Source organism: Euwallacea fornicatus, chromosome 8, assembly GCF_040115645.1.
Source record: "Euwallacea fornicatus isolate EFF26 chromosome 8, ASM4011564v1, whole genome shotgun sequence".
Taxonomy (NCBI): Eukaryota; Metazoa; Arthropoda; class Insecta; order Coleoptera; family Curculionidae; genus Euwallacea; species Euwallacea fornicatus.
Genome location: NC_089548.1, coordinates 4,190,790 through 4,215,795, shown reverse-complemented (window position 1 = coordinate 4,215,795; position 25,006 = coordinate 4,190,790). Strand labels below are relative to the sequence as shown.

The 25,006-nt window shown below is 38.4% G+C and overlaps 3 protein-coding genes and 1 long non-coding RNA gene across 5 annotated transcripts; 1 reads left to right on the top strand and 3 right to left on the bottom strand.

Moving 5' to 3' along the window:
• Positions 1-11,266: 11,266 nt before the first annotated feature.
• On the bottom strand, positions 11,267-14,640 carry LOC136340631 (putative inorganic phosphate cotransporter). The gene is made up of 9 exons (XM_066284854.1): positions 14,395-14,640; positions 13,889-14,028; positions 13,693-13,840; positions 13,469-13,636; positions 13,196-13,416; positions 12,652-12,801; positions 12,464-12,596; positions 12,168-12,412; positions 11,267-12,108 (listed from the first exon to the last, which is right to left on the bottom strand). The coding sequence occupies exons 1-9, from the start codon at positions 14,504-14,506 to the stop codon at positions 11,980-11,982; spliced, it is 1,446 nt and encodes a 481-aa protein (XP_066140951.1). The 5' UTR covers positions 14,507-14,640; the 3' UTR covers positions 11,267-11,979.
• Positions 14,641-17,465: 2,825 nt separating this feature from the next.
• Positions 17,466-19,468, bottom strand: LOC136340650 (putative inorganic phosphate cotransporter). Its single transcript, XM_066284875.1, has 8 exons — positions 19,304-19,468; positions 19,109-19,248; positions 18,737-19,052; positions 18,461-18,681; positions 18,259-18,408; positions 18,071-18,203; positions 17,773-18,017; positions 17,466-17,719 (listed from the first exon to the last, which is right to left on the bottom strand). Exons 1-8 carry the CDS (start codon positions 19,371-19,373, stop codon positions 17,579-17,581), a joined length of 1,416 nt encoding a protein of 471 aa, XP_066140972.1. The 5' UTR covers positions 19,374-19,468; the 3' UTR covers positions 17,466-17,578.
• A 1,260-nt stretch (positions 19,469-20,728) lies between these two features.
• Positions 20,729-21,930, bottom strand: LOC136340622 (uncharacterized). Of its 2 annotated transcripts, none has more exons than XR_010732335.1 (3): positions 21,790-21,930; positions 20,960-21,735; positions 20,729-20,898 (listed from the first exon to the last, which is right to left on the bottom strand). It is a non-coding gene; the product is annotated as an uncharacterized lncRNA (long non-coding RNA). The 2 variants fall into 2 exon arrangements; XR_010732336.1 differs by lacking the exon at positions 21,790-21,930 and having other exon boundaries at positions 20,960-21,414; positions 21,467-21,593.
• Positions 21,931-22,040: 110 nt separating this feature from the next.
• On the top strand, positions 22,041-24,375 carry LOC136340621 (putative inorganic phosphate cotransporter). Its single transcript, XM_066284841.1, has 9 exons — positions 22,041-22,274; positions 22,330-22,469; positions 22,531-22,843; positions 22,895-23,124; positions 23,172-23,321; positions 23,374-23,506; positions 23,559-23,803; positions 23,858-23,990; positions 24,048-24,375. The coding sequence occupies exons 1-9, from the start codon at positions 22,202-22,204 to the stop codon at positions 24,071-24,073; spliced, it is 1,443 nt and encodes a 480-aa protein (XP_066140938.1). The 5' UTR covers positions 22,041-22,201; the 3' UTR covers positions 24,074-24,375.
• Positions 24,376-25,006: the final 631 nt, after the last annotated feature.

The following is a 25,006-nucleotide window of genomic DNA, read 5'->3' as shown; positions in this document are numbered from 1 at the left end:
TTCTAAAACAATTTTCAATTAATTCTTCCATTTCTCTTCTTCTCAGGTGGTCCAATCATCGTTTCTATCCATCAAAACGGCCTCCCACATGATGTTTTGAGCGCCTTTTTCTGGCAGTTGAAGGTAATTTTTTCTTTTCGTAATTTTTAAAGTCTCTTAAGCGTATCACTGAGCGACACGTCGGATTAATCTGTGGCAGTGGCCGCCCATCTTCGACTTTCAGAAATATTCTAAAAATTCCATTTGTCATGGGGCAAGCGAGACCTTGCCAAAAATATTAGTAAAAAACCTCAAATTTGCGATACATTTTCAAATCGTTTGATGGGTACGAGGTGATGGTGTTATTTTAATGAATTTCTTTTGCCAGGAGTTTGGTCCGGATAGAGGTTAAGGGTGAGGAGAGTTAATAATCGCATATGAAAATTTTTTATATGTACATCGATCTAATATCGAAACAAGGCTTCTTTTCCCTCAACGTGTGTGTTCTGCATTCTCTAGAAACATCCCATTTTCTCTTAACCTTTATAGAACTTTAATGTGGCTATATTATATAAATGACGCCTGACCATTGCAAATTAGGCTGAAAAATGTCCTTTGTGCGTGTCACGATAATTTCTCTGATGTCTCTATCTGCCCAGGTTGATGGCGAGAAAATAGGTGACAATCGTCGTGTTTCATATCCCTATGGATATTTTCAATTATTAAGGCGGCTTTCGCCTAGATAATTAAACATTGGGCAGCTTTCCAACCTCTAATTTTTACACCCGATGTGTTAAAATTTAATTATAACTATTCCTTAACACCTACCCCTTGCGGCAGCTCTAATACTGGCTTGTCATTTCATTTAACTACAAAGAAGGAAATATTTAATTGGGGGTCTATAAATACTTGCACTACGAGGGGCAATTAACAAAAAAGTGGTCGAATGTCTAGAAAACGGTTTTTGGTAAGATTTCCCAACCCTTTAGGTAATCTTAGCAATTATCTTAATTGGGCTTAGAATCAACTCACCTGATCATACTTCAAAGTTTATCTTGCAAAGGTTTTACGATTGCTTTAAAGACTTTTTAAGTATTTGGACAATCCTAATCTTTACCTTCCATTAACTTCACACTTAAATTACGGTTTGCCATTGATAGTGTGAAATCGTGGTCTTTTCGTTATCACTGTTTTTGACAAGGTGATATCTTCATATGGCGCCGTATCTCACTATTGTGGGCTCTATTAATTAAGATGGTGGCTTGGTTACCAAAGGTGTTGTTTTGGGAATATCTTATCTGCTAACCAGACAATTACCACCTCCAAAATCGATTTTAAGGCGTCTAGGGAAGGGATCTTGATCTTATTGTTTGGCTGTGACACTTTGAACACGGTCTAATGGGTTCTAAATATGATTTTTGTGTTTTTGCGGATTTTTATCAGGTGCCTGTGTGGCAACCCTAATTGATTTGGGCATGCTTTGGTGTTTTGAAATCTTCGAAACTGATTTATCGTTTCACTTGTTGCAATTATCGAGGTAAAACTTTAATTAAGAGCATTTTCTTTTGACCTTTTAAAACATGCACACCTGATCTCGGTATAATATGTTAACGAACTTAAATTACGAGTTCATTACAGAAAGTGCTGATTTTAAATAATAAAATGAGGTGTGAACGCACAAAATGGAAGTCCATTATTTATTTTTTAAAGGCACTGCGGTGGCAGACGTGTGTGTCCATGTAACATAAACTGGACGTTTATCTTGAGAGGTTGTTGGTTCCTGAATTTTCTCAAAATCGACTTGTCCGGCATTTAGATACGTTTTCGGGCCATTTCAAATGTGCATTTCGAACTATCATAAAGGCATTAAATCGCATTTTCGTATTTTTTTAATTCCTGCTTCTGTCGGTAGAGCACAGAGAAACTGGAAAGATTTGCGTTTCTCCCGTATCAAATATGCCATCGAATCAACCCGAAAATTGCGATATTTCCGTAGAAACGATATGTGGCTGCAGTTTGTCCCATTGGGCGACCTTACAAGTAAGGTTTTCAGGAAGTAATTTATTTCCTGAAGATGGCGAACGTGAAGAGTCCTGCAAACAAATCTTACTACACTGCCTAGAGAGAAATATCAATTATTACTCCCTACCTCGGGCTGATTTGTTCAATTTTAGTTCCGGAAAAGGCAATTTTGAAAGTCGTTCACAAGGCTAAATCAGTCTTCTCGCAATAGAAGAAAAATAAGAAGTGAAATAAAAAAAAAATGAGCAGATATTATACCTGCTCCAAAGCTTCCCGGAGTTGCGTAATCCCCTTTTGATGACAAAATCGTAGAAATACCGCAAACGTAAACGCCCCACCCCAATTCCGAGACATTTACGGCCTTAATGACAGAATAACCAGGATCAATGAAAACTGCGGCGTCAATTTTGCCCACTATCTGGGACTAATTCATAGTACCTGTGGTGGTACTATAAGCATCAATTATTATGCAACTAAACCCGACCACAACCGCAGATCGAATCATCTGCGTGAGACTACCCATTTGATCAAGATAATAATTATTCCTCTCACTTGCAATTTCATACGTGTTTTGATACAGTATCATAAGAATTTATACAGCTACAAAACAGCTTAATAATACAAGAAGTGTTATGGATGACCACGAGACAAGACCATATTTTATCCTCATCATCGGAATAAAGGCCTTTGTTGAGACCAATTTTTAAAGCTTAATTCCCACACGTCTGTAATAAGGTTATGAGATATGTATATTGTATTGGCAATGACACATACAAATCACAATCTTATTATTGATAATTATATTCCCAAATGAGTCTGCATTTCTTTTGCACATTATCATCGTATTCGTTTCACAGTAGTCGGTTTAGTGCTTAACCAGGTGTAAAAGGAAGCCGAAGCGTTCGGTCCCTTTGACTTTTCCTCATACATAACCTTTAGATCTACCACTTAATTCACTATATTTATGACTCATTAGGAGGCTTTTTGGGAAAAAAGTTGCATCAAAAATTATTTCCGGCCACTTGAGCTGCAATGTAGCTACCCCTAAGTGCCCATTACTAAGGTAATTCTTGTAAATTGCCTTAATTTTAATACCTCGTGTAAAGAGGATTATATTATTATGCATGGAATCGCCGTGTAGTGATTTTTTGTTGACGAGTGGCCTAAAAGCCGCAGATAAGCATCTCGTCTGGGTAATTTGAATCGGAAAACTGAAATTAGGGATGTGACCATAAAATTTTTGATTTGTTAGAGCCACTTCGTTAATCTTGCTCCCTGGAGTACAAGAAGAGATGCCGACAGTGTTACAATAATACAACCAATAAATTCAGCCATTCTATGGCGGACATAGAATTGTTAAATCGGATTAAATTAACAAAGTGCAAACATATCGTTGATTAGCATGGAAAGTCGTAAAATTTCAGTGATTTTACAGCCTTTTAATCCTCCATAATATTGGACTCGTGATCTTCGTGCATGAAATCGTTTTAGATGACTGGCACGGTTGAATCCCGTTCAAAATATTCGCATAAAAGTGAACTACAATCAACTTTCGAACACAATTGGCTTTAATTTAAAACCCAAATCTGGAAGTTGTAGCCAACTGACCATGGCCAGTAACACGCCCGTTTTGCTCGCATAATGGGGAAGTTCTCATTTTTATGTGTGAGGAGGCGCAAAATACATGTGAGTTGTTATTAGTTCAATATGTCCGTAATTGGTCTCTTACATGTCAGCAAAGAGAGGGCAGTTATTTTCCCAGGGGCACCGAGGTGGTGCCGAGGTACGCAAAACAGGGTTGAAATCGCTCAATGCGGAAATGAGGTCAGCTTGAGTTTCTGCGTTGGAACTCATGGGAATGCGTGTCGACCAAGGATTTAAAAATTTTTAAAGACATTTTTGACTCGATTTGACTTGAAAATCAAACTACGTATTTACAGTAGAAAATACACGCTCGACTTGATTTGATATTATTTCTACGGTAACATTTACTCTGAGAGCAAGATTTTTACACGGGTTTACTGGTATTTGACACAAGTGCTTGATTGCATAGACAAGTTAATTCGTGCCTTCCGATTAATGCAACTTTTAAGCTTCGCTTACATAAAAAAGATAATATACAAGGTCGCCCATAAAGTCTTTAATATGTGACAAATTTATTATCTTACGAATTTGGGTAAATTTTGACTCTGCCCTCGGGTCGCCCTTCACAAATCATGAGAAACCGCACGCAAATTGGAAAAACAAATGAATATCTGCGACTGTCAAATTGCAATTTTTTTTTTTTTTTAATATTCGAAAACAATTATTTGTGAAATTTTTGAAAAACCACAAAATAAAACTTTCTCAGTTCTTTACTTTCTACCGATATTCCAATTTTTAATTTTCTCAGCTGATTTTAATTTTTTTATTTCTTTGAATGTCTGCGCTTGCGCGGTGTTCGGACCGGTCAGCAACTTTGTAAAAATAATCATAGCTTATCAAAGTATTTGTTTGCATGAGTATTAATTAGTTAAAAAAAGAAATAAATAATTGAAAATTATTATTTTTGAAGGTTGCTTTAATATTCGCCAACACTATGTACGTACATAATAGTGAACTATGGATAATCATGAATTTATATGTTCTGTGTGCTTTCCATCGAGTTCAGTACAAAGTGCTGTCCTTTTAAAAACCTCCTTGTTTGAATTCTTGAAGGTTTGCGTACCTAAAGTGTATTCTCGAATAGTTCTCTCAGCATGATCGACATCGCAAAACGGTCTTCGTTTATATACAAGCGTTTAGTTTCAGAAACCCCACATAAAAAGGCCAGTGAGGTCAAATCTGCATGTGTATGAAATATCTGTGGTGACGCTGTATATGTGTAATAAACAAAAGATGCTAATTGTGAACGTATAGAAATTAAAGAAGAACATTTGAAGAGTTTTAGGAGAAACATTCATGTTATTGTGGGTTCACAACGGTTAACTTCAAGATTATCATTATCATTCAAGGAGCTGTTATCGAGTCCAAATGTTGATGTCTGGAAACACAAAGAAACTGGAAACTTCTTCCTCTACCGAATCCGGAATCTCTAAGCTTCATTATTCAAATTTTCTATCTCATCGAACAAATATGAGAACACAAAGAGCGATGATCGAAGGAAGGCACCTACTGATAATTGGCATGGTATAGGACTAGATCAAGCGCCTCCAGCCACTAAAGGTGCGACTCCACCGAGTGACCACTCGTTTAGAACGACCTTTTCAACAAGATGTAAGTTTCACTTCTCCAGAACGCAGTTAGTTATTCATGATCGTTTCGGCAGTTAACCGCATAAATTGGTCCTAATCTCGCTAAAACTATGTAAAATCCCTCTTTCCCCAGGGTAATAAATCCATACGCCCACACTGTAGAGCGCTCTTATTTGTTGGCACCTCCAGGGCACCTCGTCACTTGGAAGTTTATGGAGATTTTTTCAATTGACCGTTCCGCTTTAAACTTATTAAAGTTATTTATTACTTTTCGATTGACCACTTGTTATTTATCTTCTAGTTTCACGCAACTTATTATTTGCGCCAAATATCTGCCGTTCCACACGAGGTCAGAAAGGCTCAAGATCCGCTCGAGAGTGTTCAATTGGTAGTTTCTGTTCGCGCCAATAAATCAGCGAACCTAACTAGACAAGGCGCCCAGTTAACGAGGGTTCCAACCCATAATTTGGCCATCTTCAAGCCGTGCGCTTTGAACCCTAAACTTTAGCGCAAATTTCTGTGTTACCGCTCCCTAATAAGCTACTTCGACCGTAACTAGAGGCCCAGTGTAAATTGGAACGAATTAGATCACTAGTTGGTGTTAAATAATCCGATAAAACCAAAAACTTTGGTTGACTAATGACGAAAAGATTATACCCATCTATTTGTAATGGGCTCCTTTCGCATGGTTCAATTAGGGTGCTAATTTTGCCGTGGTGTGAAAAAGGGAGCGGTCGCAAGCCCTGCGACAAGTCTGAGGATGCCTAAGTGATGATGCTTTAAAGTAGTTTTGGGGCTGAAAGATGCATGTGACGGGGTCTAAATCCTCTTGTAATTAAGACAATGCTGGGGGCGCAAAACCCAGCAGAACAGGGGCAATAAATTACGCAGAGCAAATAACGGCCGATCGAAATCTGTAAAAGCTCACGAAAACCAATACTGCCCAAATAAAAACAAAGAGTGGCTTTATTTCTTAATCACGAGAGCAGCGCGTATTAATTTTTGCTTCTTCTGCAATTAATCACATATTTGAGGCTATTCCATTTCCCCCTGAGCAGCTACACGGAAAGAAAAGTTCCAGTCCTGAGTGCGACTCAGCCGATGCGACGCGATGCGAGGTCGGACCTCAAGGGAAATTTGAAAATATTCTGATGGGCTTTTTAACGATTTTAAAATGAATGACGGAATATATCATGTGCGTCCTAAAGTATTGACGTCGAAAAGCGTTAAAAAAATCTCTTACGGCCACACAAGGACAGATAACAGTATTCCTCAAATATTGGAATGTCCCCGTGTGGAGAAATATTTCCAGATGTCGGCACTACGATAACAATGTTCACTATCAAAAACTAACCGTGAAATATGGCGGTGGCAGCATAATGGCGCAGGGATGTGTTTCTCAATCCGACCATTGGTCAAAATTGAGGGAATTCGGACTCGGTTTTACTACAAAGCCATCCTTGAAGACCACGTGCAACCATTTGGCGACGAAGGTATGCCTCTATGTCGGCGTTTCCAGCAGCGCAACGACCCTAAGCATTCATCCAGATTAGTAAAAAATTGGCCGAATGTTAATAACATCCCCGCGTTAGAGTGACCGCCTCACTCGCTGGATTTCACCCCCATTGAGCATCTTCGAGAAAACTTAAAACAAAAAATTCGAGACAGGCGCGTGGCCAATCGGGATGAGGTGCGGGAAGCCCCGCAGGAAGAACGGGTGAAGATTCCTATTTCGATTTGGGAAAGCTTAATCGATTCTATGCATCGTCGATGTCAGGTTGATATCGACTCGAAAGGATGTGTCACAAAGTATATCGTTTTTTTTTTATATATAAGTAGAAATTGACTTATTTATTTTTGTTTATAATATCATTAAATATATCCTTGGGTTTTTGCACAATTTGCTTATTTTTTAATAAAAAATTACTTTCGCATAAAACTGTGATGGATTTAAAATATTCCATGCTTTTGTCCATAACTGTAGGGTTGATTTAAATTCATAACTATTACATTTACGCAGTGGCGCGCAATTAATCGCAATCAACGGGACAATTGCAAAGCAGATTTGCTTGGACAGTTCTATTCTCCCTAAACTTCTGCATAAACGCAAAAAGTTACAGACCTAAACGGTCCTTCGCGAACAATCAATCCTCCATTCTACTATGGGATTAATCATACCCGACAATCTCGCATCCATATCATAATCTATGTCATTGCTATCACGACTCTCTTCAGCGAAACAAGGGTATTCTCGATATAACATGAGAGCGACTTACTTCGCCAACTTCAAAGATGGAGAAAAGTGCTCCTTTATTGCGGAAAAGCCTTTGTGGCCAAGTCACTTTCATTTCGTACATTGAGCTATTTCTCTTTGAGTCGGCCTCTGGCTGCCGAACGGGGTCCAATGTCAACTAATCTCGGAATCTATGAGATCAAACAAAAATTTAGAAAACCGCTATATTTGATGTGGTGTCGGGGCCTGTGTCCTGTTCTTTCAGTGTAGCTGGTAGAAAAAATCATATCAGAATCAAACGCTTAATATATAAATGAAACTTTAAGCAGATAAATCGGGTTTTGTGCGACCGGTGGCCGGCGGCAGTCGACTGGACCTGAACGAGTTATTAAAATAACGAGTAACAACAGTGATGTTTGTTTTAAACAATTGGCGGCGCCTGCAGGGTTGGAGGCGTTGGTTGGCCAAGATAATCAGTTGGTCGGTCACTAAATCACGCGGTTGGCGGGTGTGTTCATTTGCTTGTGCCCCAGTATTGCGCCGAATTTATGTCTGCTGGTCTACGGAGTGTGGAGCTCCATTAAAACTCAAAACCAGAAGAGAAATAAATTGAATTAGAAATAAGTTAAAATTCGTGTTTCCTCATTATACAAGAAGATCGCATTTCAAAGTTCGGGGCTCTCTTAATTGACACGCAGGATCGTTTTGTTCTTATTCAAGCCTGATGGTTATCGATAGTTGAGAAATCGTGTTCAGTGAAAAAAAGGACAACCAAATTTGTTTTACTTCAAAATGAACTCATTATTTGCGCCTCGCAACCCTTCGGTCGATAATGGATTTATATTTGTAGGTGTCAAATTGCCTATTAAGATTCCAGATAACGGTCTATAATAATTATTTCTCGATGCCACGTTCCAGTTTCTGGTCCCATACACGGTACCGTGGTCCTCTATAAAAACTCATTTTGGTTTATTAAACTGCTTATTTGAAGTCTTCGGGTTCGTTTCGCGTTCAGTTTCATTGCCAGGAATCGGTTACCTGTTTTCTGATACATCTTCAGGCAATTAAAGTCGAGACATTGTCGGCTGTTTATTTATGGAAGATGGTCGGAAATAGAAACTTTTATTTCCCCGAAGAGTTTATTCCCGTTTAACTAGAATGGGGACGCAGTTCGCGGTACATCTTCAAAAGGCACATGCACAACGAACAACGTTCGAAGGAAATGAAGAAACACGCCAATCCATAGATAATCTGCTTCTGTCTGCTCGAGTTTTAGTGTATGTGCGGACGTGGATTTGCTGGAAGTTAGTTTCGTCAGCTGCTAGATAGCTCGTGAAATTGCTCATGAAAAATCGACTTGAAATGGTCGAAATTTAGAGCCGAATGATACTATCTATTTCACTCCCATGACAAAGTAACAGCTCTTAATAACATGCCTTAATTTGCACATCAACGCCTCCCCCTGACACACTTTAGCCCATCCATCTGCTCTACAGAAGACATATTAAAATATCGTTCAGTGTTTAATAACACGCCTCTAGAAGCAGTTCAAAGCATAAGCGGTGCTTTACTGCATAATAAGCGCCCAGTTGTAAATCAATAAGACGGGTTCGGAACCAGTGGTACCAAATTGCTGGGAGCTCCGTCCACTTTCACTGCAATGTTCCGACGCCTTTCGGTGCATTTACTCTTGAGAACTGCTGAAGAGGAGGTACTCTCTATCCTCAAAAGTCAGTTCATGGGGTTAATAACACTCGCATGTATTCATTAGCAGCTATTAGTTACGTCGTTCGTTACGGAGTCGGGTGTATTAGGAACGAAATCGTAAAAAAATAATTAGCATGATCGGCTTTCTTCACGCTGAGGTGCCAACTGCACGGGTCAATTTCTTTTAAAAATTTAAAAACCTATATTTACCTTAAGGTATTGAATATAAATAACGCTTACCACACTACAATGTCATCTTCTTCGCAAAGGACCCTATAACGAAGCCAATTATTCTGTCAGTCTATATTCAGTTCTTAATAAAGCAGTCAAAAAATTGGACCCCCAGTATGCTAAAAATAATTTAAAGCCCCTTTGCATCATTAGCAGAGACCGCTAAGTATACAAGACCTATTGTTCATGCAGTATCAAAGACAGGAGGTTTTTTTTAAATTATAAAACTTTGTCGATGGGTGGTGGGGCACCCCTACAGACTTTCTGTGTGAGAGTGATGAGCTACAGTTTTTATTACCCAGTGAACTAGTTAAATTATGGTCCGAAAATTGGAACACCGGGGTGTTAAGAAGTTGATCCATTAAACGTATACCTGAAAAATGTAAAGGGGTTAAGTTTCTACTCAGCTTTTTCGGGGAAGGACGTAAAGACAACCACAAAAATACTCGAGGAATATTTTCCGGTTGATTTGTTGGGCGAGTGCCCATGTGCCAAAGTATTATGTAAACCCTCTAGACCGTGAACGTTTCCAAATGATTATTCCAACCCTTACGCAAAACGTGCCAATAGTGGTATGGTCCAAAAGGCACCCCTTTGAAACCTTATATCCGCACCCTTATTTGCGGCATTATACATGTTTGCCGATGTTTTTGAATAAAATTAGGTAAAGAGCTCCGGCCACGGTCAAGCAGTTTAATGGAGCTTTACCTGAAAATTGCCTTTGAAGAAATCCGATTAGTTGTGTAACAAAAATTATAAGTTCTGGTACCAGCACCGGCCTTATTTTCGGGCATTACAGAATAACATTGTAAAGTCTAAGACTATTTTCCTAGATGACTACCATTGTTTGCTTAAAGGACCTTCAAAAGTAGAGCGTTTTAGAAAGGTTTAATTGAAGGGCAAATATTTGATCCCAAAACTACAGGAGAGGTAGGAAATAAGGCGCGTATCAAATGTCTCTTTCAGAGATTTCACGAGGGTGGAAGTGCCGTTGTGAATATCCGGAATATACCACAAACATCCTTATCTTCCCCTTCATATGAGTGCATGAAAAAATACAGATTATAATTATTATGGTACAATAATAGGTCCCTCATGTGACCTAAAAACTGATGAGATATTAATTGAAAGTTGAGAATTCGAGGCAATTTTTAAATTCGTGTTGATAATTGCCGTTGAGAATGGGCATTCCCTGGTTTCTCACGTATACCTATTCACAGCCCCAAGTTCGGTATTATTTTAGATTTAGGGGTTATTTTGCTGATGTTTCGATAATGCGTGCATACGTTTCCTGCATCATTAAGTATTTCCTATTTTGCTGATGTCATGTTGTTTGTATTCAGTAAAACCCAACGAAGTTATTGTCTTTTTCTGTACAAAAATCTGGAATTTTTACACACTGCCTTTGTCGCATTATCATGAGTTGACGTGTTGTAATCTCCCATCCAGCCTTTCTCGCACCACATAATTTAGCTTTTGATTGCTTTTCAGATTTTCTTCCAATTTCAGGTGATGCTGGTCCACGATAAGATTAATGTCCTTCATTATTTTTGACTCTACCATCTTTCAAATTACTGGTAGTGTCAATAATTGCAGCTAAAGAATTCCTGGTACACTGTGTCCTTTGTCTTCGGAACACAAGACGTCCAGCTAAATGGACAATAAATGGTCAAACGAACGCGCTGCTATATAAATGGGTGATTTGCCGCATAGCTAATTACTCAAATTAGTTCATTAGCACCCAAGAGAAGTTCAACCTTTGTCCCTTCATAGGAAAATAGACGTATTAGCGAAATAACTTAAAACTGCATCTGAATATTTTAAATGGGATAAACGTACAAGCGGGAAGAAGTCTCATAAATTTGTTAAAACGGCTTTAATTTCTGAATTTATCGACATAAAATATTTATGTAGAGGATCAGCAGTATGGCAGTGAAGGCCAGCAGTGAATTGACCTTCAAGAATACATTACGTTGGAACTAATGCTGGTTAGAATATACCTAAATTTAAATTATGGGACATGGGCGTCCGCAATTCGTGGACCGTCCTGCGGTTCAAGCGACATCGAACATTTATAAATCTTGCTGGAAGCATAAGGGCCGCAAATGAAATAAATTGTAATATCGATACATCGGATTATTAAGTATGACTAGAACAGTTCAACGCATTATCAACGCCTTCATTCAGCTCAAAAGCAAAATTAGGTCAAAATTGAATCACAAGTAGGTCAAACAACGGCTTGTCTCATACGGCGAATTGTAATTTGATGCCACCCTATTGAATTAAAAAATTCGGTATCTCGCAAACAGACACCCAGACAAAAGAGTGCAGACGCGTGCTTGGCGCACTTTTATTAGAAACTTACGGGTTCCCCGTATATGCCAAACAACAGGTGGTGTGAGAAAACGCAATACTTTAATGGCACCCGTACCAATTGAATGAAATATGGGTTAGGGCAGATGGTTCCTTTTTTTCGCTGAAATGGGGCATTATTACGTATGCTATAATTATTATTGAACACGACGACAAAGAATGGCTATTTATCACTCTAAGTAACCCAAGATCTGATTTTTACTAATTCTTCACTTCAGGCTCGTTCCACGGCTGCACCTTCCCGGATCCGAAGATGTCAAACGCAGTAGCTGTTAATATGTTGAACGCTGCCGTTATGAAGAAAATGATCCTCCATTGGGATGGATCAGTCTTGAAAAATATCATTCAAATGTCAGATATAAAATATCTGGTGAATATTTGGCACTTACCTCGTTCGTGACGAAAAATTGCACAACAAGAGGAGCCACAACTCCAGTGATCTGCGAGAACCCATTACAAAGCCCCATGACGGTACCTGCGTGATTGGGAGAGAGATCAATGTGGTTTACGCTGAAACCGGAATAGTGGAAAGCATTGGACCCTACTGCTATTATCAGAAGCGCCACTGCTTGAGTCGCTTGGTCAGCTCCTGTGTATCCCAACAGGACCAAGGCTACTGCTGGGATAAACAGACCTGAAATTGAAGAGTGCAGTGTTAAAGATGCGACAAAATTGTGAGAATTACCTAAAGAATTAAAAATTTTCCTGGATGTTGTCCTAGTGAGAAATCCCCTGTTGATGATGAAGTCGGAAGCAAAGCCCACGCCAAAGCTCAAAATCCATAGAGTTAGGTACGGAAGAGCTGACAGAACACTGTTCTGGATATTACAAAAATTTATCATCTAGTGAAAAAGATTGGCGGTAGAAGCTTACTTCTTTAATATTAAAATTCATCACATAGTTCATATACGAAGGTATTTGAGTCAACAGAGTCCAAAAGCAATAGTTATTTCCAGTCTGAGTGATAAACAAGGCCCATACAGGCCCTGAAGAGAAAATTGCCTTCCATGGTGTTGGATATTTCTGCAAAAACATTGCTATGTTTACTAACTTTTGCACGGAAAATATGGACAGCTAAACTTACTAATTTTAAGATTTCTTACCTCTTCTACCTTTGAAATTACTTTAATAAACAAAAAAGATTCTAAAATATCATTTATCCAAGAATCAGGATCGATATCGACCTTTCTTACAAGAAACATATTTAATGGTGTGTAGGGTGAAATAAAACGTAGGTACCGTAAAGTTTGCATTTAGTACCTTTCATTTTAGGTGCTAAAATTAATACTTTTAAAAGCTTTTAGATTCACAAAATTTTGTTAAGTATCTTCAAAAATACGAGCTTGAAAAATTGATGAATCATTTAGGTGTGCCTGCTATTTCCGTGAGCAATTTATACCACATGATCACTGCTTACCGTCTTTTTATTAGTATGTCCTAAACTTTTCTCAATATATAATCTCTCAGCCGTAGATATAGAAGGATGTAGAGCTGGACTGTCATATCCCAGACATACCATGGCTACGCACCAACAGATCCCCAAAACCCCATAGAGGTAGAATGCCATTGGCCATCCGTACCAACTAGCGGAAATCATTCCTGTTATGAACATTGCTAAGATTGTTCCACAGGGGCCAGCTAAGCAATACTATGGTATACTAGTTTTACAGATATTCCAAACTGGACATACAAGCATAGACGATAGTCCCTAGAATTGATCTTTCCTCTGAAGGAACCCATTGACTCAGCAAGTGGGTAAGAGAAGGAAAAATGAAGCCTTGGCAAAAACCTTGGATGGCCCTACTTAACATCACTCCTTTGGATCCCAAAAGTCTAGCAGTGAAAGGGATGAAGAAGCCTGAAATTCGTCACAGAGACAAATGGCAAAACCCTTTGGTTAATAAATGAACTTGCCTACAATTGAGTTTATAGTGAAGGTGATCACAAGGAACCATTTAGCACCAAATCTGCTAGCCGCCCAACCGGCAAAGACTTGAGGAATTATGTAGCCCCAAAAGAAGGCAGATAGAATCACGTTTTTATCGGTCCATTCTGGGTAAGTCTGGAAGATGTTTTAAGTCACAGAGGTAATGGGAATTTAAGCACTTACAAGTATGGCCGGGTTGTTGTTGGTCTTAGGATCCATCATGGCAACGATACCCACAGAGAGCACGACTCTGAAGCCGAACCCGATAAAGCCCACTAGAAAGTAGAGGAGTATTTGAAGATGGCGGGTGCCTATTCTTGGAGCTGCAATGTACGTACACACTGTGGCAATTATTATACATATTATTACACAGGTGGAGGTTTTTTAATATTTGTGAAGGTATCTCAAAAACATTCTGAGGTTATAATGAATTTCAGCCTTAGGAGTCCAACCTAAGGATTTTTCTTCTTTTTTTTTTGTTAGTAAAGTTTATATGTACAAATCGTGGTCAGTAACATAAACAGAGAGCTCTATTTGAAAAAATAAAATTTTGCTTTCGACATTTTTTTCAAAAACCTAAAAGATGTCCAGATAAGCGGACGCGGAGTTTTACCTCGGACACTTCGTGAAAAGTCAGAAAGATGTTGCGAATATCTAATAAAGTATTATTACTTAAAGGAGTTTCTTACCGGTTTCTGGACATTCTTCTTCAAAATACTGCTTTTCAACTTTCTGCTTTGTATCAATGCTCACAGCCGCAAACAACCCTTGACTCTCGGGTCTGTCCTCCTGCCCCGCCATTGATTTCTATGATGATTCAATTGAGATGCATTTGTTCAGCTATCTTACGCTCTTTTGAGCGCAAAAGTATACGTATATCTAATTCCTGGTTTTTCGGTTGAGAAAGAGGTGTAGATGCAAATACGACGACTTGAGAAGTCTATAAAATCTTGTTTAAATACAAGACAATAGCATAGAAAGTGTCTCGAGTTTCCCCCCTCCTTCTCTGACACAATTACTGGCATTAGTTACCTAAACAATATTGAAAACATCATATCAATGGTAAACTGTTTACTCTTTTATATGGATTATGATATATTTGATTAATATCAAATATAATATATCAAAATTTATATTTTACGTAACATAAACATAAAGGACCAAAAGTCGTGTATAAATTCGTTAAAAATTAAAGGAAATATTTTTCATGAAAATGCTGGAACACATCAAATTATGTTTTTAGATGTGAATTTTTTGACTTAACAGACATGTATACGCGGTCATCCATGTAACCAGACAAATATACTTTATAATTTCTTTCCTATGGAACTCAATGTATATTACGAGGTTTCTGATGTCTTTGAGAAATTCTGAACGCATTTCACATAACGTATCCATGCCGAAATTCAACAGTGAAACATTTACAATCAGCGTGGCCTGCTAAATCACCTGACCTCACCCCTATAGACCTTTTTATGGGGTTGATCAATGCAGAGATCAAAAAAACTCAAAAACGTCATAACATACGTGGAGATCCATAAGAAAGAAAGAAAATAGTAAAATTTATCTACTACATGGGTAACCTTGTATACATGTCTGTTACATCACAAAAATTCTCAAATAAAAATGATATTTGACGTGTTGCAGCATTTTCATAAGAAATAGCATTTCCCTCAATTTTTAACGAATTTGTGCGGAATTTTTAGTCCTCTATGTACATTGTTTTTTTTATGTTGAGGCAGCTTAGATCTTTATATATGACTGTAATATGTACAGGAGGGCTGTCTGCCATTTATCCTATATTATATTTAAAAGAGCAATCACTGCTAAGAGCAGCAAGGTACTCCACAGCATAAACTCGAGTTTCAAACATCGAGTACAATCCTCATTGTCCCTAGGCGGTACCTTTGACTAGTCACGCAAATAACACGGTCAACCCTTCATCTATCCGTTCAAACCCTTTTCAATAATCCATACTTTTTTCGCCTAAATATCATGAGGAATCTAGAGAAGCGTAAGAAATTCTTTCATGCTCATTTTTCATTCATATGTATGCTAGATATGCCTTGATGGAATATGGCACTGTGAGATGTCTCTTGAGTGATAGTGTCACTTCGAACGATAAAGGGCCATTGTCGGATTTACGACACAAAACCCTTTTTCCGGTGGATTGTAATCTTGATACCAGGGATGATTTTATACCCTAAAAGGTCTATTTTTAAGTTTCAGGATTATCGTAACTTCTAAAATTTCAAATAGAGTGTATGAAATTAAAATTCAAGTTTATTAATGAACTGTCTAATCCGATGATGAAATCCATCCTTGCTGTTCTTCGCACCATTGGATGATTTCGGCCTTAAAAGCTTCGCTTCCAGCTCACATCGTTTGTGAGGGAAAATTATAATTTTTTTTTAAATCCAACTTTTGTATTTTTTTTCTTGAGTATCAGAATTCTCATTTCAACGCTGCACTTTCTCAGAACTAAGGAAGGTGAACGTCACAGCCACCCATATCATAATATATGAGGTTATCGAGAAGATAAGCCTCAATTGGTGAGAATCTCTTGAATTTCCTGCTAAGCCTCTCTCGTCTTGGATTATTGGTGGAAATTTTGGAGGAAAAAAACAGTAGAAAAGTAACAATTTAACACCCTGTAACTTTTACAGTGCATCATATTTTTTTTATGGAGATTTAGACTCGAACGTTGTTTATCCTGTACTTTACGAAATGGAACTATGTTAAGTCTGTATAGGTAATACATACACTGATCATCATATCCTCCACTTTCACCTCACTTGATCTTAGTAAAACAAATTAAGATAATATGTAGGCGTGTTAATACACATGATGTTGTATTTTGCAGCCTCTATTACGAAGCTGAGAATGGTCAGCAGATACTGCAGAATCGGAGAGTTGATTCTTTTCCAGGTTTAGCTCATCCAGATTAGACCTTATTAATCTCTTGAACATCGTACATTTTAAGGACCTTAACAGCAGAAAATTATGAAAAACGGAACCGCACATCACGAAAATTTATTCTTGTATCCTGGCCGTTAGGTACATAAAGAAAATATTCAAGGCAAAGTATATTCAGATATAAGATAATGCGTCCTGTTAACACCACGGGGAGGTCAAGATAAAACGCTGGAATTAGTTCACTCTTGCAGTAATGCCTTAGTCGGTTTACAATCTCGCCATTGCATCTCTGCTCGATGTCGTAACACAGCTAACAACTCTCTGTTAATGTAAATAATAATGAAGCAAACCGATGAATAATTAAAATATTTAAAAGGCGTTTTCGTATACATTTATTTAACGAAAAATGTCCTCAAAACATCACAACCACGAACCTCCATCATGGACTGGGAAGAGTGGTGGGAGGATGTAACCCCAGAAAAAGACTGATAGAATGGTACCTACTTGAAATTTAGAGTCCAGTTATGAATGTGGACCCATATTGGAAATCTACCTTACGGAATACTAAACTTGCACCTAGCATGTACGTGGTGATTGTTATAATAGCTACAGTGAGGATTACTCTAAATCTGAAGGTCGGTACCATCGTCATATAAGTAGGACAACTTGACAATGAGGAACTCTTACCAGAGGTGTTTGGTCATTTTGGGCAGCTTTAACGGGTCGATAAAGCTCGTTCTGTGTGTCCACCATGCTGACCCTCGTATTATCTGAAATTCACGTGTTTGGTGCAAGAGTGGCGACCTGAACAGTTTTGATATAAAATTTTAAAAATCCACAGTAGTTGAAGCAATCAATAAAGTTTATTAACATCATAAATTGTGTAAAAAGTATTTGCATTATTAAAACTTTAATTATCACAGATTTTTATAAATTTACTCCCTGTAGCTTAAACATCTATTCTTTGTCTTCTTTTTTACGGTCATCTTCGTTCCAAGGCTGGACTTCTGCAGACCCATATACATTGAAAATCATCCCTGATACTATTTGCACCCCCGCTGCCAAGAAAAATATTATCCTCCATTGAACGGGATCTCGCTAAAATTTCCATACGTCATCAGTTCCACGTAATTAGCTAACGATTATCTGACCTCATCCTTTACGAGCAACTGCACAGTCAGTGGCGCGATACCTGAAAAGATATTTGATATCCCATTGCAGAGACCCATCAAAGTTCCAGCATGGTTGGGAGACAAGTCCATATGGTTCAAAGGCCACCCGAAGTTGCAAAATGCGCTTAAGCTGATTGCAGCAATCAAAAGCCAAATGGCTTTGGTTGATTCGTCAGGTTTCACATAGCCCATCATGAATAAGGCTATGGAGGTGGTTACGATACCTAGAAAAAATGTGATGAGATTGAATTGGTGGTCTGATCGTATATAATAATACCAACGGAGCTGAAGAGCTTGCGTGAAGTCGTTTGGCTTACATACTTTTTGTTAATGATAAAGTCTGACAGAAAACTTAGAGGAAATGATAAGATGAACAGTACGAGATATGGAAGAGAGGACAAAAGGCTGTTCTGAAAGAACAATTAAGTTTCAGGTTTTAAATTTAACGAAAATGTTAACTCTCACATCCTTGATGTTGAAGTTTAGCACAAATTTCATGTAAGTAGGAATCTGCGTAAGTAGAATCCAGAAACCGTAGACAAATCCACATTGGGTTACGAGCAAGGACCACACAGGCTTGGATGTCAATATGCCCTTCCATGGCACTTTATGAGACTATAAACGCTAATTATAAGAGCAAATATTCAGTCCTGCATTAGTAACTTACAGGTTTCTCATCGGTGTGCCCCAAGCTTCTCTCAATGTATTGTTTCTCTGCCTCACTTATTGTAGGGTCCACAGCTGGACTATTGTACCCAACAATAGCAAATAGGACACTTACTAAAATTCCCAGAGACCCATACATGTAGAAAATCATCGGCCATCCATGTGACGAACCAGCTATCGCACCTGATACCAACATTGCACACAATGTACCAAATGGGACGGCTAAGGATTAATATCATTCAAGCCCATTAAGTGTGAAAAAAATCTCATGACATACCTCCATAAACAAAACCTGTCATTCTAGCTCTCTCTTCATGAGGAACCCATTGACTGAGTAAATGGGTTAAGCTAGGAAATAGAAATCCTTGGCAAAAACCCTGAACGGCCCTCCCTAACATAACTCCAATTTCTCCCAAATGAGCTGCTATGTGTGGAGTGCAAAAGCCTACAATGGATTGAAGGCTCATGGTACCTACCAGGAACCATTTAGCTCCGAATCGGTTCGCTGCGTAACCTGCGAAGACTTGGGGCCAAATGTAGCCCCAAAAGAAAGCGGAGAGGATGGCGCCTTTGTGAGTCCAATGGGGGTACGTCTGGAGAAACAAACTTGGAGCAGTTTAAGGAAGATTGGTGCCTATGAGCTACTTACTTGTATGTCAGAATTTTCGTTGGCAGTTGGATCAGTCATGGCTACAATAGCCACGGAGAGATTTACTCGAAATCCGTAAGCTATAAACGTTATCAGGAATAACACTAGGCATTGCAGGTGACGTTTTCCAATTTTAGGTACTAAAATGGAGGTGCATTTTGAGTTGAAATTGAAGAGAAAGGGAGAACAAGTTACCATGTTCTATGAGTTTATCGTCTACTGCGCTATAGAGAATGTCTTTCTTAAGACTTTCAGATTGGACCATGTTGGCGCCAGTCAAGCTGATGTTGGAAAATCAAAACGTCGGGCATTTACTTCTTTTATAAGTTCTGATATCATCCGTGTTATTCTTTCTCTAACGTTTGCATGCTTCTTGCATTCTCGTGTAGACCAGGAGCGCTTATGTGGAGTAACATGTTCAACAATCTTATTTCGAATATTTCTCAGTTGAGCACATCAACAGTATGATACCGATTCAGCAGATGCAAAGAAAAGCGTAAAACTATAACAATTATTAAAGTATTTTTTATTAGGCGAAATTATCTCCTAGACTACATCAAAATCCATGTGCAGAGTAATAAATTAAATATTATCTCAATATGAACAATACTAAGCGTGTAGATTGTGGGTGCGTCAAGTGGCAATGGCGAACTACGAAAGAGTACCATTGGCCTATTGAAACAAATTTTCGTTCTAGTGGAAAAATGGAAAATGCTATTGTCGTGTGCTGCTTTCGTGACGATTTTCAGCTTGTATTTTTGCCGCAATTTTAGTCTGAGTTGGGAAAAATTTAAGCGCAGTATTTTTTTTAATTTTGACAATGAATTGCGATACTTGATTGATGAGATGAGATTGATGAGAGATGATTATGCTGTTGAAGATTGAACTCGTCACACTTCCAACTCATTTTTTTTTTAAACAAAAAGCAGTTGGAAAAATATTTATTTTAGCGCAGAGAATTATCGAGAAGTTCAACATTTTTCCTTTTGTTCGTTTCCATTCCAGTTAATGTTACCGTAGTGCGTTTCTCTATGAGGAATTTGTTAATGGCGGGGAAACGATATATCTCTTTCCTGACTACCCTGAAACTTTTTCTATATTCTAGTAACATATTTGTCCGTATATTAGCACAAAAATTTTAGCAATTTTGATATATTTTCATGAGGCGGGCCACAATTGCCACTTTTTCATATTTCAGGATTATTTCGCAGCTGCAGCTGCCCAACTTAAAAAGCTTCATATGTCGCCAGGAAGAATTTTATAAGGAATAATCTCGGTTCAAACATTTTTTTTTCACATTTCTTCCATAATGTAGGAGTATTTCGGCATGCCGTTATGCGTGTCTTTGTCTTCGATTCGATATCAAAATATTCCCGATTTTCGAGTTTTAAAACTTTAAAGATTAGTGATATTACGTCCAGGACTATTTTCCTGGACAAATTGCTGCTCGAAACCCATTTTCGAGTTTGAGAATTTTTTTTTTTGTTGATTTGGAAATTCCTACATCGCCATACTGCAATACTAATACTACATTAGGTGCCTTTAGCTACTGCTCGAGTAATATTACTCAGTGAAAATGTATAGGTGTTTATGAAATATATTAACACGAATTTGCGGGGGTCAGTTTTTCATCACGTTTATTTCACCTGACGCACATTTCATGAGTAAAAAATCGGCATAAATCCTTCGTGCTGAGAATACAGAATTCCAAGTTTTTTGCAAACGAACTTTAGAAGCCTTTTGGGCCTACGTCCTTTCCTGGTCTTTTCTTTTATTATGGTTTCTTCCATCTAGCATAATCTACAAGTATTTTAAACGCCTTTAAGGTATTATTGTAGTACTAGTACATACCGAACGCCTTTAATGGGACAATTAGTACAGCTGAGTTAAAGGAGAATCATGTAAATCAAACACAGCACGCATTTTTATCGGTTACTACATGTAGTTTAAAATCTTACATATATTTCATGTCTAATATCACGGTTGATATCTAAATTACATAGTACAATTCTTTATCCATTAAATACTTAATTAAACAATGTAAATTTCAATTCGTGTTAGCACCTTTGAAGGGCATGATATGCGGTTATTTAACAAAAGCTGTTAACATTTGGTAAGGAAAATATTTCCCAGACGATCAAAATCATTAATTTACATTTTCCATCTCAAATATCCTGCTTATCGTCACTTTCATTCTCATTTTATGACTGCACTTCCGCAGACCCTAATAAGTCGTAAAAAGATTAAGTTACGACATTTATTCCCGCAGTAAGGAGGAATACAGTGCGCCAATGCGGAGAATTTATCTAAAATTAGGGAAATAGCTCTCTCGTAAAAATAATACTATTTCAAGTACACCTCATTAGGGACAACGAATTGCTCAAAAATAGGCGCGAGGGCCCCAGTTCCCCGAGACAACCCATTACATAAATCCATCAAGGTTCCCGCGTGCTTTGGAGAAAGATCCGTGTGGTTCACTCTTCATCTCGCAATGGTAGCGACATTGGATCCTACTGCTATTATCAGGAGAAATGCTGCCTGGTTCGTTTGGTCAGGCCTAGGGAGACCCAGCAGTACCAACGACAGGACCGTGACGAGCAGGCGTAAAATGATAATTTAAGTCTTTTCTGATAGGATTAAGGAACTTTGTGAACTTATTGTGTCGAACATTTCCTACTTACAGTCCAGCTCAGGATTTCATCGTTTGTGATGGATGCAAATGAATTATGTTTCAGTTTCAGATTGTCCCGGTGCAGTGGCGTGCAGCGCTTCCTTTGTTGCAATACCTGCAGTGGAAACTGCAACGGGGCTTATTTTCGTTTTCTCGAGTTCCAGAGACTTTCAGTCACGAAGTGATACTAAAGATGATGTAAAAAAATATTACATATTTATAATGCGTTAATAGACCTTTTTTGTAATTTGCCTTCTTTAATGGAACGTTGACATAATGAAACGCACTTGCAGTAATGTTTTAATCCTAAAGTAAAGCTAACTATCAAGGTTTGTATAATTTATTTATCCATATTACGGATTACCCTGACTCGACAAATTTCGGTTGTATCTAACTCAGCCAGAAGTTTTTAACAGAAAAATATGGGTTTGATGGGCTTCCAAAGCAGGAATTTGTATTATTCCCCGGTAATCCAACACACCCAAAATGCAAAAGGTAAGCGATTTAAAATGCCAAAGCCTCCATTTAAAGGAAAAACCTTTCGTTCCAGCCCCAGTATTTGGAGTCAGACACTTACAAGTGTTTCTACTGTTCACTATGGTATTCACAGCTCTAGGGTTCAACGTAACGCTCTCGGTAACCATAGTTGCAATGACTGATCGATCTGTGACCATCAACCCCAATGTTCCAGTAAGATTATTTTCACGACCATAAGGCTATAAATATAACGTTTAACAAATTCCTTGTGCAGATATATGAATTGCAGAGCAAAGGTACCATCCTCTCTGCTTTTTTCTGGGGCTATGTCTGGCCCCAAGTCTTCGCAGGATATGCGGCAACTCGCTATGGAGCTAAAACTTTCCTGATTGGAGCGATGGCAGTACAAACTCTTTTAGGAGTTTTGATTCCATTCACCGTTGCGCATTTTGGATTTATTGGAATATGCATTAGTAGGGCTCTTCAAGGCTTTTGCCAAGGTTTTTTATTTCCTTCACTTACACATCAGTTAGGGCGATGGGTTCCCAAAGAGGAGAGAAGCCGCCTGGGCGCTTTTGCCTTTGGGGGTATATTGCGTTAATATAGTTTTGTAAGCGTTACTTTTGGTGGGGTTTTAGGGGTGCCCCTGGGCATTGTTGTAGGGATGTTGGTGGCAGGAGTTGTATCCGAAAGTTGGTTTGGCTGGCCTCTGGTTTTCTATCTCTACGGAGGACTAAGTGCCCTTTGGTGTATCACATTTTGGTTCTTCGGATTTAACAGTCCTGGAGAACACCCCACTATTAGTGATGTGGAGAGGTGCTATATTGAGCATAGTTTGGGAGAAGGAGAGAAGGAGAATAGCCAATTGGTAAATTCGCTCCAACAGTTCCAGCTCTAATTAAAATTAATTTTTAGCACCTCAAAATTCCCTGGGCTCAAGTCTTATCCTCCGTACCAGTATGGGCTTTGCTAATTACTCAAAGTGGCTACATTTATTGTACCTCGACGTTCCTGAGCCAGATTCCCAGCTACATGAGCCACGTCATGAGGTTCAACTTGGGATATGTTAGCACAAAAAAAGCCCAGCTACAATACATCCAAAGTTTCCCTTTTCCAGAATGGTCTGCTTTCAGCCCTTCCATTCTTCGTTCTATGGGCCCTCAGCTTTGTGTTTAGCTTCAGTTCCGACTTCCTCATCAACAGAGGTTTAGTACCTGTAGGCACCGCCAGGAAAATATTCAACTCCATAGGTGATTCAGTCCTCTTATAACTGATTCACTAGAACTTTATACTCTGCTGTAGGGCTTTTTGGATGTGCCGTTTGTCTCATAGCCCTTTCATTCGTTGATACTAATCGTGTCAAGGAGTCAGTCATTTTACTGGTTCTTGCCGTTGGGATTTTAGCATCCTGCATGTCTGGCTGGTCGATAAACCACATAGATCTATCACCTAAGTATGCAGGGGCTCTTATGGGGTTGACCAATGGTTTGGCTCACATAGCTGCAGTTTTATCACCGTTAGTTACTCAGTTAATCGTCAAGGATCAGGTTAGTGCAGGCGAGAAGCAAATATTACGTAACTGTGGAAAGTTGTGGTTATAGACTAATTCTCATCAGTGGGTGGTAGTTTTCTTGGTTGCAGCCACGGTAGCTGTTATTACGGCAATTATTTTCATTGCATTTGGATCTGGGGAAGTGCAAAGCTGGAACGACTTGGCAGATCATTCAGGGAGTGGTATGTTCTTATTTTGATCTGTACATTCTTTCCTTTATTCCACGAACTTATTTTCAGGTAACAAGAAAAATATCCCACAATAAAATTTATTTATTGCCGAATTGCTTTATCTGTCCAAAGTAAATTAGTTATCATGAAGAGTAAGAAAAAACCTGTTAAAAATGAGGTCTCTGCCGCGCTGTTAGGCCGATTGTTGACAGATAGGAAGACAAACTGACCTTAACTTATGGCCCAACATTTGACTACAACCGCTATCTGTGCCTTACCAGCCTTAAATTTTATATTTTTCTCCTAATCAGCCACACAACTTCATTTCATGTATGCTTTTAACATGTTTTTTTAATTTTAGAGGTGCGGCTCAAAGATAAGCAGTTTTTTTTCAGAAGTGCATTTTATTGAGTCGATTTCTTCAGGAGCCATTGCAATTAGTTCGGTTTGATAAAAGTTTACCCTTAAGAGCAACATTCCTTCGAAGGGTTTTTTGAAACGGATGGGTTATATAAATTGAGGCATTAGGGAAATTAAATTGGAACTTCTGATGGTGGTGATTTTAATAGAGAAAGCTCTATTTGTTATGTAAAAACCTAATCATTTCTAGGCTAGGAGTAGATGCTCCAACAATATAACTATTTTCATTAAGAAGGCTGATAGAAATTTCCGAATTCTCGTGAGGTGATTCTTCAAATTCAATCTTTAAATTTGTTTCGTGAATCTACAATGTTATGACGTGATACACGAAGGTGTCCGTTGATATCATATCTCTAAGCACTGACAAAATACCTATGTTTCAAAATGTATTATTTTCATCTTTATATTTTATTATCTCTCTTGCTGATTTCAATGTTACTTTCTTGTAAATTGATCTTCCACAATTCGATAGTTTCAGGTTTTTAACTTATTTTAACTCTGATCTTCTGGTTCGCTGCTCTACTTTCTTCCAACATTTTCCGACTAGCGACTTGAACTGGTAACCTGAATATCTTAAATGAGGAACTTTTGCGTGTCCCGTCAGCGTC

Coding starts and splice junctions, on each gene's coding strand:
- LOC136340631 (XM_066284854.1), bottom strand. CDS start 14,506: ATGGCGGGGCAGGAGGACAGACCCGAGAGTCAAGGGTTGTTTGCGGCT. Junction 13,637..13,692: donor CACTATAAACTCAATTGTAG/GCAAGTTCATTT, acceptor GACGAATTTCAG/GCTTCTTCATCCCTTTCACT. Junction 12,109..12,167: donor AATTTTTCGTCACGAACGAG/GTAAGTGCCAAA, acceptor ATATTTTTCAAG/ACTGATCCATCCCAATGGAG.
- LOC136340650 (XM_066284875.1), bottom strand. CDS start 19,373: ATGGTCCAATCTGAAAGTCTTAAGAAAGACATTCTCTATAGCGCAGTA. Junction 19,053..19,108: donor ACGAAAATTCTGACATACAA/GTAAGTAGCTCA, acceptor TTGTTTCTCCAG/ACGTACCCCCATTGGACTCA. Junction 17,720..17,772: donor AGTTGCTCGTAAAGGATGAG/GTCAGATAATCG, acceptor TGGAAATTTTAG/CGAGATCCCGTTCAATGGAG.
- LOC136340621 (XM_066284841.1), top strand. CDS start 22,202: ATGGGTTTGATGGGCTTCCAAAGCAGGAATTTGTATTATTCCCCGGTA. Junction 22,275..22,329: donor ACACACCCAAAATGCAAAAG/GTAAGCGATTTA, acceptor CTTTCGTTCCAG/CCCCAGTATTTGGAGTCAGA. Junction 23,991..24,047: donor GGCAGATCATTCAGGGAGTG/GTATGTTCTTAT, acceptor ACTTATTTTCAG/GTAACAAGAAAAATATCCCA.